The sequence below is a fragment of the Sceloporus occidentalis genome, unplaced genomic scaffold (assembly GCF_023333645.1).
Source record: "Sceloporus occidentalis isolate IW3139 unplaced genomic scaffold, rSceOcc1.0.p SCAF_4, whole genome shotgun sequence".
NCBI lineage: Eukaryota > Metazoa > Chordata > Lepidosauria > Squamata > Phrynosomatidae > Sceloporus > Sceloporus occidentalis.
In genome coordinates this window covers 100,385,261-100,399,142 of record NW_028316984.1, presented here as the reverse complement: position 1 = coordinate 100,399,142, position 13,882 = coordinate 100,385,261, and the positions used below count along the sequence as shown (strand labels likewise).

Below are 13,882 nucleotides of genomic sequence, written 5' to 3'. Positions count from 1 at the left end.
AGACAGCTCATAGAATTTTGTGTGGTGAGGTCAGCTGGATTCATGAGCAACATCGGGACTGCCTGAAGGAAGAGGCCCCTCCCTCCTCAATTGTCATCTTGGCCTCAGAGGGAGCGATCAGGCAGACCCAGCAACATCGGGGACTGCCTGAAGGAAGAGGCCCCTCCCTCCTCAACTGTCATCTTGGCCTCAGAGGGAACGATCAGGCAGACCCAGCAACATCGGGGACTGCCTGAAGGAAGAGGCCCCTCCCTCCTCAACTGTCACCTTGGCCTCAGAGGGAGCGATCAGGCAGACCCAGCAACATCGGGGACAGCCTGAAGGAAGAGGCCCCTCCCTCCTCAACTGTCACCTTGGCCTCAGAGGGAGCGATCAGGCAGACCCAGCAACATCGGGGACAGCCTGAAGGAAGAGGCCCCTCCCTCCTAAACTGTCATCTTGGCCTCAGAGGGAACGATCAGGCAGACCCAGCAACATCAGGGACTGCCTGAAGGATGAGACTTCTCCCTCCTTTAATTGTCACCTTGTATTTGTATTGTATTCAATTTTTACTGTACACCGCTATGATCATTGCGGAATAGCGGTCTATAAATAAAACGTATTATTATTATTATTGTTGTTGTTGTTGTTGTTGTTGTTGTTATTATTATTATTATTATTATTATTATTATTATTATTATTATTACCAACTCCCAAAGAAGGACTTTGGAATGCAAAATCCTTTTCTGACGAGCCTGGTGGGAAAAGGCACTAGAATGGGAGCACTTATCAACAATATGGGGGTGGGGGGAGGCACTCCCTCAAGCAAAGGAGGCACTTAGAATGGCCATATTTCTGAAGTATTTTATTACTGCAGGAGACACACCTATAGAAGGACGCTGTCATAAACAAGAGAAAAAACAAGAAAGAATGCCAATCCCTACAATGCGGCCAGGAGGGCAGATGAAAGAGAAGTGAGGGAGTACTGAGCATGTGTTGTATAGAGGGTTGGGGGGCACACCTTCGTCTAAAGAAATCTAGCTCTAGAAGTTTTCAAAGATGATCTGTGCAGTTGCAAGAGAATCCCATATGTGTGAGGCACAGAGATCCTGAAGAAGAAATGGGGTTTTGCTGTTTGAGAAATACATTTGATGATTCACTGGGAATAATAAATTAGATGTGCTATTCCTAATAATGTCAAAGCAATTTTAAATAGATGTAACCATTAATACAATCTTGCACATACATGTACTTTATCAATTCAGCTTCCCTTCTAGCTCAAAATCTAGTTTAAATATTAAAAGCAACATCAGTGTGATATGCAAGGAGAAACTGTACATATGGAGAACTTCAGGTTGTGTACCAGAAATCTAAATAGTTTCAAAGGGATCAGACTAATACAGTTGACTTTACAACAAGACTGTCTTTGTGTTTGCCTAAATAGGGAAAAAAATAGAAAAATGTACCTTAAACATTACATTAATTTCTTCTCCCAAGGGATCTGCATTTACCAGAGCAATTTTAAGAGGTACTGCATTTGAACTGAAGTAGGAACATGCCTGCCAAAGACATTTTATATTTATTATGACAAAATTAGGATTATTTGCAATATTAAAACGCAGGGGCTTATAAATAGACTCCTAAAATGTTTACTAACATACATTCTAGTATTATAAAGACAGCATACAGGATACAATCTAAAGTAGCCTTTTTGTTCTCTTTCTGTTTTTCTCAATTACCAATGAAATGAGGATGGCAGAAGATAGCAAAAATACATAGCTTGCAAGTGTCCTATTTTCTCCCTCAGGAATGTGCACCCTATAAACATCTTTGGTATTTTGGTACTGGTCTTCAATTACAAGTAATCCAAGCCAAACGTAAAATGATTATGCAATTTTCCAGCTGAGGTTATCTTATTTGTGTGTTCTTAGTGTCTTCAAAATGCATGTGAAATAGACCCACAAAGTTTTATGACTGCACTTCTTTTTCAAAATTTTAATTTCAGCTAAATGGAGTCTAAATTTTCAGAGACAATTTATTTATACTAATATCACACTTCAACCTTCCCCTCCAAAAAGTAATGTTCCATGAAGCTAGGACCTCCCCCCATATGTTTAAGGAGATATTATTATGTGTATAAAGAAGATACATATTATACTAAATTAGAAATGTAGGCATTCAACATACCTTAACATTGAGTTCTTTTGCTACAAGGCTGGGGCTGAGAGGCAGACGACATTTGTTTTTTAAGAAGAATGTCTGAACACGTTCCATTCCACTTTGCAAAACAACCTGTTAATGAACAACGATGAATTAAAATTTATTTTAGTCACATATCGAGAAATGTTGTAATTAACCAAGCTAAGATATTACATACTGTATAATGGCCCTGTGTATTGTGTGTCTATACAGAATGGGCGGGCTAATGGAACAGCCACAAGGAGGCGTGCATTTCTGCTTACATATTTTTGCCTACAACAACTTCAAGGCTCCAGACTTTTTCAAAGAAATGCAATATTAACTTATAACTCCACTCTCAATATAAGAATAGAAGAATTTTGTTTGTTAAACTTGAATGCAGCCATAAAATGAGAACTGAGCAGCTATTTACTTTGTTAAGTGACTTGGCTCTCACTAAGATATACACATAATCTGCTAGTTCAACAAACCTGTCTGGCAGATCCATTTGTTTGCTTGACTTTTTCTGCAACCATTCCTAAGATTTGTACCAGTCTGGTCTGCTTTTCCAGGTCTTCTCTCAGTCTTTTGCCACAGACTGAAAGGAAGGCACCAAGGATATGCTCATACCTTACACCATGTTTAATATCATGCAGGGTATCCTTCAGTAACCTGAAATATTATATAACATTGCATTTGTTTCTTTCACAAAGCACATATATGCAGACAAAAAGAATAGTGAAACTTGAAAGTGCCACAGAATACTGGATTGATTTACATATGCGAGGAGTAAAAGCAGTACAACACAGGGAAGGGAGAATGCTGCAATACTAAGCACAAGTACAGCTGATTTAGAATCACAGGAAGGCAGGAATTGTAACATATTAAAAATGGCTTATCAAAACTCAAAACTGTTCCCAAACAAGTTGTGATTAAAAATCAGCTTTAAACCAGGGTTTGAAGTTCACTTCTGAATTATGGCTACTTTGGGAACAACTAACCACAGTCTCAGGTTGAAACGTTATGGGAAGCTATGCTTCACCTGCACAATAGGAGGAGCAAACAGGGAGCATACATGTTTTGGGTAACCTTGGTGGTTTAATAAGCAAGGATTCATAGCTTACTGTGACAGTGGGATTACTTCAGAGTAAGCATAAATAGGATTGTTCTCTGAGGCATGGAAAAACTGCATTATGTAATGTGAATTTATATTAGGATTAAAGGAGCCCAATCTAACCAAGCAGGTGTACCTTAATCTAGAAAATGTGTGATGAGAAATTTTTTAAGCATTTTTGTATCTAGGTCCTTCTTACATTAAACATAATGTTAACATCAGCTTATCATTTTGGCACCTGTGTATTTGGTTTTTGTTTGTTTTACTAATTTTCATCTCACTTAAATTGCAGAATAGTGAACTGCATTCATTTTACAGAACACGATATAAGACATAGCAGTTTGCAACCTAAAGTAGCTTGTTGAAAGGAAAAAAGGCAGTTGACAATAACAGAAACAAATCAGTGTGCTAAAGGTTTGCAGAACACCTAGTTAAGTATGATCCTGAACAGACAGGCCAAAATAAAGCTGCTTTGGGTCACTTTGGAGGTATGCTGCTTAAATGATGCATGCATCCTAAGAGGCTGGAATCCATGCCAAAGCCACGCTCCAATCCTAAAGACTGCAGTGTAGCTTTGGTGCCGCTTCTGGCCTCTTAAGATTCATGTGTCATTTAAACAGCATACCTCTAAAGTGACCCGAGGCAGCTTTATTTTGGCCTGTCTGTTCAGGCCCTATATTTTCAGTTGTGACAGCAAACATTTTCTACATTATAAAAAATGTTTAATAACAATACACTTTTTTACTTTTACATTGTTTACCCACTTAGATGTTGGAATATAAAACTTGGTAACATATTTTTAAAAAATGAATGTAAATCCTCTTACCAATATAAATAGTGTGCTATTCGAATATTTCCTAACGCGCGGGCCAAAAGGAATCTGACTAGAGAGCTGTCCAGATAGGTTTCATATTTTAGTGCCTAGATATATAAAAAGAGATCAGTTTTTACCCATAGTCATACACTAAGATTTAAAAACAACTTTTGTTGTAGTGGCTACAGAGGAGTAGTAGAAAGCAGAATTGAAATGACTGTCATCCAGAGAATTTATATAACTATATACCTTCATATAACTAGATGACTGAAGATTTATAATTATTTTAAGGGGGAAAGTACTACCAAAACTATATTCCTGGGAATATAAAACTATTCAGTATAGATGGAAATTAAAATTTAGCTGCTAGATACTGGATTTATTTCAACTGGCTTTATCTGGAGTTGCATCTAATGCTGTTCTTTCTTTCACTGCAGGCTACTGAGAATGGTGCACTGTAAATATTCCCCCTCCCTCTTGCACCATCATCTTTGCTGCTATAAGAATTCTACAACTTTCTGCAGCAATCTTCTATAGCACATGTGGAAGTGTGGGGCTTGGAGCACAGCGAACTGCAGGAAAAAAAAGGAGGAAGCAGCAAAAATGGCTTCCCTCTTTTTCTAACAGAAACCCTGCTAAATTAAAGAATGTTTGGATGCTTGCATGCCTTGCATTGATTGGTTCCCTTAATAATTGGAAGAACAACACAAAAATGAAAGTACTTTAAAGACAAAAAAAAAAAAAAAAGCCAAGTATTAAGTAAAGCAATCAGTAACAACAGTAGAACAGTCAATCAATCCAATAATATTAAGCTGAGTTAAGACTGACACAGTGTAAAGGCTGATTGTAGAAAAAGGCTTTAACCTAGTGTCAAAAGAATACGAATTCTGCTGCCACACGAAATGTCCCAGTTATTTTGTCCAAGCAATGTCTCTGATTACTGCCTACCTAACTTCAGGAGGGGCAAGAAGAACACTAAGAACAGTCTCTGATGGCACCTATCATTTGGGCACAGTACCTATGACCCTGTCCTTTTTATGAACCAAGAAACTTCAGCCTTTCAAATATTTCTTTCATACTGTTTGCACACAGTTTCTCCTGGAATTAAGCTTCTTTTTTCTGGCCATTGCCAAGAAGAGGATGGAGAACACCTACCCATTTATAGTTCTCAACCGATATATCAGACTGAATAACATTCAAACAAATAAAGAAAAAAGGTTTATCCAGATTATTTGACTTAATCAGAGTATGCAAGTAGGATTTCCATGCAAATGATCGGGGAGCTGGGAAAGTAAAGTAGGTACAGCTTACTTTTTTTTAGAATAACTGCTACTCCATAGTTCAATTGCAGATGTGAATTATTGGACTAAATATTCCAACAGTGAAAAAGCTATACTTTCAAAAAGTTAAACATTCTATTAATTATTTTTTGTGCAATTTTGTCCTTCTCAAAACATTTCATAAGGTACTCTCCTCACCTGCACAAACTGGGGAAGAATATCAGCCAGTTCATCATCACTGATTGTCTCAATCCACTGCACAGCTTTTGTTCTTACTTCTTGATCTGTAAAACTACAAATGTTAAAGTGTAATTAACTGTATATTTCATTTAAGTGCAACAAGAACATACATATCCCTAGTTGTTCTGGGAATTGCAACCATTACTTTTATTGGGGATGAAAATAAGTCAATTCTCAGCCTATACAAAAATGTGTCACATGTCTGCAGGAAGGCCAAGTAAACAGCCTTCAAAGTTACTATTCAAATCCATCAGTTTAGTACAACAGACAAGTCACTGGATTGTGCTCAAACATATTCAATTAGCAAGTAATTATCTCTCTCTAGGAAAGGAACAAAACATAAACCATCAAAAAATTCTGCTTATAAGTCATTTCAAGCTGATGATTGCTATTCCCAATCTTAGATAATAGAGTATACTGACATAACATTATTTCAGTGTCAGCATTATCACTGCTGCATTCTGGCACAGTGACTGGCACATTCCATCCCATTTATCTGCTGCTACAGCACCCACAGAATCAGGCTATAAGCCTGTCATGCATAACAATTTGGAATTATAAGTGCTACAAGAAAAGCATTCAGCCATGTGTGACCTCTGAACAAATGTCCATGTAGCAACAGAAATGTCTGCTAAACCAGCAAACTGTCAGTAAGGTACTGGACTGTTAATGTAGCTTGTACTTAAAAAAAATTTGTTTATAAAAAAGAAGATGAAATATACTTCTAACTTAAAATGCTTAATACCTAATAACTTATCTCCACATTCATGAGTCCTGAAATTAGCACATTTTACTCACTTGGAGTCCAGCAATGCTAATGCAGTCAGAGGAGGTAAGGGAGACCATTGCTGAAGCAGCAAATATATTTCAGGGAGAGTTGTCAAGTCCCAGTTCGGTGAACTAGCTAAAACCTTTGGAAGGCTATTTACATCTGTATGGCAATAATGTCGTTTCTCCCACAAAAATGTTTTGTCCTTTCTAGACAGGCTACAAAAGGGATTCAAAATATCTTTGTTAGTTCATGACACTGTAACTAGCCACCACAGCAACTAGAGCAACCTAAGTGCACTTTTAGCACTACATGGAAGAAAAATAAATCCCAGGGGCTTGCCTGATACCTATTCTGTTTGTGTGTAAGCATCCAGTGAAATTTTATTTTATTTTACCAGATTTTTAATCATTTGTATGTTTTGTTCCCCATGTTTTCATGATTTTCTTTTATGAGGAGGTGGCATTTTAAATTGTTTATTACATTTTCAAGACATCAGTGTAGACCCTGAAAACCTTTAACTGGAAAATCTTTTGAAACACGAAATCAACAAAATCCCATTTCCCCTAAAAGTATATCTCCAGTAACATTACTTTCATCTTATGTGGATTCAGTGTCAGATTGTTCTCCATCATTTGCCCCATCAGAGCTCCCAGACATGAGTCTTGGTTTTAAAACTAAGCCAAGACTGAACCGGGGAAAAGATAAACTATTCTGCAATGCCAATATAATATTATCACATGCTCTGCAGACTTCACTGCAGACGTAATGAGAGTACTTGCAGGTGTAATCAGGGTCATCATGACCTATAAATACTTCAAAGTAGGGTTAAGCAGCTTATGGATTGCTGATGTTGTTGGACTTCAGTTTCTACTAGCTGTAGCTAGCACAATGGTGAGGGATAATGGGTTATTGTCCAACAACATCTACAGGCTACAAGTTATTTTAAGAAAGCGTCATTTATTTCATCAAAGAAAATGCTTCTTAAACAATGCTTTCTTCCCGCAGTGTGCCAGGGACCATATTTGTACACACAGACTACAATTATTTCTTTCTTTCCTGGACACCTACCATGGACCAGCAGCCAATGGCTCACAAGACAACACCATTCCACAGATCACCACCTTGACTTGCATTGTTCAGAGGGACAGGAAGCAACACTATTACCAAATGGGGCTCTATTAATTCCTTTCTACATTTTCTACTTATTCAAGACAAATAGGAAGCAATGAGCCAAAGTACCATGCAGTTCCCTCTGACTTCTAGAATCCTGTCAAAATTATAAAGGAAAATCCAGTATGATGTAGTCTTAGAACCTAAAGAGAAAAGGTTTAGACCATGGTGGGGAACCTACGGCCCTCCACATTCTTACGAACTACCATTCCCATCATGCCCTCCCCACCAGTCAAGCCGAAAGAGGCTTTAGCCGGGCTCATGAGGGCTTGGTTGTAGCTCCTCCCCTTATGGTTACATGTGGCTACAACCAAGCTCTCATGACCCTTGCTAAAACTTCCTTTAGCTTGGCTGGTGGTCAGGCATGATGGGAATGGTAGTTCATCAGAACCTGGAGGGCCTTAGGTTCCTTACCCCTGGTTTAAACGGTAATCCTGTTCAGACATTGCTCTCCACAACTTCTTCAACATTTCATCACATGGGAAGAGAACAGGTTCCTATTTATGCAGAATCTTTCTACAGAAGGAAGAACCCCACAATCCCACTTGCCTAGATTTTCCATGTGATCAGTAATTTCTCCTTTTCACATATATTACTGTCCATGTTGGCAAAGTGAGGACAGATGAGATGGGGCTAAGTGCTCTCTTGTTCTACTGCTGAAGAAAGAATGGTGTATTACAGATGAAAGGGATTTCTGCGAGATTCAGAACTATAGGAAGATTATATAAAGGTATTTTTAGAATAACCAGATTTAGTTTAAGTGTATGACAACATCAGAGATGCTCAATATGTATACTTAATGTAAAAAAAAAATCTATGTGCTAATTATGGAAAGCACAACTGCTAATGCAGTGTTACATACCTGACAGCACCCTGTTTGGAAAGAATGGAAATAAGACGCTCTCTTGAATCTTTTTCCAATGTATCTATAGAATTACATGCGGAACCATTTGCAGCTTGAGGGTTTTTGTAAATAATATCAAATGACAAAGAAGGAAAGTCAACCTGAAAGTTTTAAAAATAAATCAGTATCAAAGTGAACTATGGCATACACCTACCTGCTGGCGCTTCAGGGGTTCTTTTCTTCTCTATACACATTGCTCCCTTGCCACTAATGCAGAAATCATCACTAATGTTTTACAATTCAGTGGTTCCCGCAAGAAAGACATCTTTCCCAGGCATTCATCTGCCCAGGAAAGAGCAAGGGATGAGTCCAATCTGCCTGAGAAAGGGAAGAGGATGAATCCATCCCTTCCAGGGCTCTTTTCCCAGGCGGATGGATGCCTGGGCAAGGCAGGCACCAATCTGCCTGTGAAAGAGAAGGGGATGGGTCTATCCCCTCCAAGGCTTTTCCCTGGTCAGATGGGTGCCTGACTTATTCAGACACTGATCCACCCGGGGAAGGTCAGAGTTGGCATGTGCACACTTCCTGGCTTCTCCATTCTGGGCTTTTTCCCCTTAGGGGAAAAGCCCAGGAAGGAGAAGGAGGAGGAGGTGTGTACACGCACCCAGCCTTGAACCCACGAATAATCAAGACTGCGAGTGTCAAGGCCGCAAATGTGAAGGACCAAGTGTACTATATACAGTATGGGTATACATAAAACAAAAGCTTTCATACATAACTTTTCATTTGTAAAACCTACACTTTTGTGTATATATGTTTGTGTGCTTCTGACTGCCTGTATATATATATGTGTATGTGTGTGTGTATTAACTAAATCAGGCAATTAACGAAGAGAAAGATAAATAAATGCTATGAATATATACAATCGTTGTAATCAAAAATAAAAACCATTTTGTGCATATAAAGAGAGAACTGAAAGTTCAATTTATTGCAGCCGCTTCAACAAATATTAAGGAATCTTTTGTGTGTATTTAGACTAAGACCATATAAAGTGGACAGAGGAAAAAGAGCTGACTAAACATGGGATTCAAATTCCCATGTGTGAACTAACAGGTATCACTGAAAGAAGCAGTTTGTTACTACCCTAGAATAGATAGAAAAACCTTTGAATACATGAAAAGGGAAACAGCTTTACCTGCAATACTATTCTTTCCATTAGGTTTCCTTTTTTATGGGCTACCCCAGAAACAGGGCTTGCAGAAGGAGTCCAAAGGTATAAAAGTTTTGTTCCAGAAGTCAACATTCTAAGGGCATGAAACAAACAAGACAGCACATATACTTTTCTAACTGGTCTGGTGTTCATGTAGGATAACAATCATCCTAGTAGGTTTCTACACCACAAAGCACACTTATTTTAGGTAAAAGAGAAAATATACTGAGAAACTGTGGGACAGCAGTAGAGAGCAAAAGAACATTAGAATCTTTTAAAAAATAATTAACATAGGTTATGACTAAAATCCTGTTAAACTGTGCTCCTTGAATCCAACTGACGTCAATGGAACTTAAGCAGCCCAACAGGACAGTAGACTATCATACTTATTCATCATCATCATCATTTATTAACTATTATGGAAAAATTATTTTTACATGTATTATTCAAAATAGACATGACAGGAATAGAAAAAATAGACATGATACCTCCTTCCATTCCAACTACCACTGCCATGGCCTCACAGGGAGAGAAGAACTGGCAGTGTCTGTTGGACTTAATCCCCTTCCCTGCTGCCATTTCTTTTTCCTTTTGTGTCATGTCTTTTTTAGATTGTAAGCCTGAGGGCAGTAACTCTCTAATTAAACATTTGTAAGCCACTCTGGCAGTACAAAAACTCTGAATGAATGACTGAATGATCTAGAATCCCACTTAATTAAAGTAAATTTCTCTTTGGAGTCTATTTAGTTTAACTCTTTTGTAAACAAAACTCTCAACCCATGCTACTATTTGTGACATTTTGAATACTTACCGTCTAAAATCAAAGAGAGGGAAGGAAACTTGACCCAACATCTCTGGTCCTTTTCGTTGCTTGTTTGAATCAGGTGAACTGCCACTATTTTGATTTAATATTCCAAAGAGAGTAAGGCTTAAGATAGATTCTAATGGTAACTGAGAGATCTGGATAGGAAATATTATTCTGCAAATAAGAAAACTGAATTGTTAGGGGTAATTCACATTTTCATTTTTGATAAAAACACGAGGTAAAGTAATATGCAGTTTTTCACTTTTTTAGATATTGCTTTATAGTACACTTCCATTGCATATTAAATATAAATGTTTATCTACTGCAATCTCATTAATTGTTACTTCAGGAAACACCTCTCTTAAAAAAATGTATCTCATACCATATTGATAACCATTAGTGCAAAAGAAATTGCCCAATGAGAAGAGAAGGAACACCAACATTAACAGTTTACTGTCATTTCTGTATTGAGGCAGTAAGGGCTATTTCAAGGAAGACCACAGTCGGGAATCCTATGTTTAGATTAAAAATACATGTTTGATGTTAAAAAATTAATTCCTAATTGCACTGAGGGAAGCAGGTGAAGGATTGTACAAAGCAAGAAGACTTGTGGAAGTGAGTATTTAATACCAAAGCCTAGTCTTGATCTGTACCTGGGAAAACCTAATAGCCAAGTAATAAGCAAATAGGTAGCTGGACTTCTATATACATTACTTTAGAATGAGCCAGTATCTATATCTCTTAGTTGCATGAGGAACAAAAATATATATTTAAAACAACATATACAAAGACATTTATGGTGCAACATAGCTTCCTCCAAATCCTGACTCCAAAACCTGGTAAAACCTGGTATTTAAATTTGCAGCATATTTAAATAAGTGATTGTCCTCACTCATTCCCTTAGCCTCACTCCCAACCTCTATTTTAAAATTATGCTGATGAGCTTGGTATAATCTTCAGAATCTTATGGACTGGATAACAAAAAAATGAAAATGAAAAACATGCATACCCAGTTAACAATATGATCTGATAAGAGCTGGGAGTGCTTAATTAATAATCTTGAGGGATCTAACAGACACTAATAAAAGGAATCACAATAATTTTCTGAATCAGGTAAAACCGATCACTTACAATTCATCCCATTTAATCAAATAGAAGAAATTCTTGTATGTTCCAACTTTCTTGGACTGGACAGGTTTAAAAAGATCTCTTCCATTGTGGGTCAGAGAGCAAACCAAATAGTATTTTTCATAACTGGAAAGGGAAAGATTGTGGTGAATCAAAACCTTATCACATGCACAGTGTAGGAGACAGTGGGCAAACAAGTTCTTATTTTAATTACTTACACAGAGACCCAGCCACTGAGAATTCCGTGAGCAGCAAATACTGTGAACTGGAGATGCTCTGTGGCAGTCCATGCTTCTTTAGTACTTCTCTCAGTCTCTGGAGTGTTTAAAGAAGGACTGCTACATGAGTTCAAGTGGAGTTGAAGAAGACCATAGACTGCTGAGGTCAGCTGATCTAGGCTCACTTGTAGAGGGCTTTCAGTTTGCAGTGAACCTAGGTAAGAGTTTCATTTTTTTTAGGAGGCTAATGATTAAAGCAGCCATTAAAGACAAAAGAAAAGATAAAGCTTTGTACATACCAATCGAATTCTTGTTAGCCTCGTCAAAAGACATCTATGTAATAAGGTAAGAGAAAATGTAAGAACATCCTCACAATTGAAAACTGCTTGTAAAAACTAGCAAAATAAATGCCTGAAACAGTTCCATGGTTACTTAGCAAGACAGAAAATTCTGGAATCACAGTAAGATTGTGATCATTTTTTCTTGTCGCAATAACAATTTCAGTTGGTATAAGTAAAAACAAGCATCTTCTCAGCTGAAGCCAAGTCACTCCTATCTTTAAAAAAAATAAGCTTGGGATAAGGATGAGGGATGTTCTCACGTCACTACTCCAAGGCCCTTTGAAGGCTGTAAATGCAATGGCATATAGTCTGCTTCAAGTATATTTCTATGCTCTTTTTTTGAAGAAGACTGGAAGAACTTTCCACTCACATCAATGCTATGCTTTTCTGACAGCTAAATATCTACCCGCTTGATATCTACTTTTGAGGATATTTGTGGCTATTATTTATGATGGCTATATATTTTTCCAGAACCAGAGGCAGCATGTATCTATATATCAGCCGCTATATGTGTGCGTGTGTGTGTGTGCGTGTGCGTGTGTGTGTGTGTGTGTGAGAGAGAGAGAGAGAGAGAGAGAGAATCCAGTAGGATGGTGCTAGTGCATTCTTGTCTTGCTGGAGGACTTCCCAAAGACATCTGTTGGTGTGAATAAAGTGTTGGGCCAGAGACGACTTCACCCTTATCCATCAAGACTCTTCTTATTACTTTTTTAATCTGTTGGCAGGTGACAGGGCTAAATGTGCATTATAATTCACTATGTACCCACCAGAAAACATGAATGAGTTGATTACCTCAGGACTCTTACTTCGTGGAAGGTTAACTGCTCTTCTTAGTTTCTTTACGGCCACTGTAATGGCAGGGGTTTCTACGCCATCCAATGTACAGCAAATTTTTCTGACAGCTTTAATGACTGGATCTACTGCTTTGAGCTGGTTCTGCGAAAAGCAAATGTAATAACAAGTTATATAGGTTGCCAAAAAAGAATCTTTGAAAACAGTAGGTCTAAATGGAGAAAAGTGGAAGAGAGGCTTCAGATGTTATCCACAGACAAATAAGAATGAAATTTCAGAACATTTTTCAGAACAAAACTGTGATTACAGCCAGTGACTCCATTTTTTAAAAAGGAATGTTTAGATTTGAGGAGAGACTGTAGAGAAAAGGCAGATGTGCAACAGCCAATCACAAGCCTGCTGGCAGTAGCCAATGGAATGCTGGCTGGGAGGAGATAAAAACCCCATCAGTGACAGTTGGAAAGATAGATAGGGTTTGGTCTTCAGGGTGCTATAGTCTTCCTGTGTCCAGAGACAGATTTTGAGGGTTCCAGGGTAGGATTGTTAGGCTATAGTGCAGAGAAGAAGAACTTAGGTGTGTTACAGACCGCCCAAAATGGGCGGTCTCGCGCCGCTGCCGGTTGCAGTGCGGAGGAGTCGCAGCAGCCAAACCGCGCGACTCCTCCGCGCAGCAAATAAGAAGCGCCAAAATGGTGTTTCTCTTTGCTGCGTGGATATGACGCCACGAGGCGCCAATGGTGCACTCATAGCGTCATATGTGCTGCGCGACGTGTGGACGCAGTGCGTCCGCTACGTAAAGATGGCGGCCCCCGTGTGGAACGGGCGCCGCCATTTTGTACGGACTTGGTCTGTATTAGGGTTAGGGGCGTCCGGATGGGATGCCCCTTTCCAACCCTAATATGGACCCAGTCCGTACTATAGGCCCGTTTGTAACGGGCCTTAGTTCCTGTGTAGAACTCTAAGTGAAGGAGTTTTAGAGAAGAAGATATCCTGAGGG

The 13,882-nt window shown here is 38.5% G+C and overlaps 1 protein-coding gene across 7 annotated transcripts in view; it reads right to left on the bottom strand.

The window, feature by feature from the left end:
* PIK3C2A (phosphatidylinositol-4-phosphate 3-kinase catalytic subunit type 2 alpha) overlaps window positions 1-13,882 on the bottom strand; it is a 94,307-nt gene that overhangs the window by 16,446 nt on the left and 63,979 nt on the right. For 6 of the 7 annotated variants that reach the window (XM_089521065.1, XM_089521061.1, XM_089521067.1 and 3 more), the window contains exons 9-21: window positions 12,886-13,029; window positions 12,052-12,085; window positions 11,753-11,966; window positions 11,538-11,660; window positions 10,413-10,580; window positions 9,587-9,695; window positions 8,410-8,552; window positions 6,404-6,592; window positions 5,564-5,657; window positions 4,098-4,192; window positions 2,649-2,829; window positions 2,167-2,271; window positions 1,446-1,538 (exon numbers count right to left, since the gene is read on the bottom strand). In XM_089521065.1, the coding sequence (XP_089377191.1) occupies window positions 1,446-1,538; window positions 2,167-2,271; window positions 2,649-2,829; window positions 4,098-4,192; window positions 5,564-5,657; window positions 6,404-6,592; window positions 8,410-8,552; window positions 9,587-9,695; window positions 10,413-10,580; window positions 11,538-11,660; window positions 11,753-11,966; window positions 12,052-12,085; window positions 12,886-13,029 (1,692 nt within the window). The remainder of the gene's footprint in view (window positions 1-1,445; window positions 1,539-2,166; window positions 2,272-2,648; window positions 2,830-4,097; window positions 4,193-5,563; window positions 5,658-6,403; window positions 6,593-8,409; window positions 8,553-9,586; window positions 9,696-10,412; window positions 10,581-11,537; window positions 11,661-11,752; window positions 11,967-12,051; window positions 12,086-12,885; window positions 13,030-13,882) is intronic. The other variant, XM_089521066.1, reaches the window with a different exon arrangement.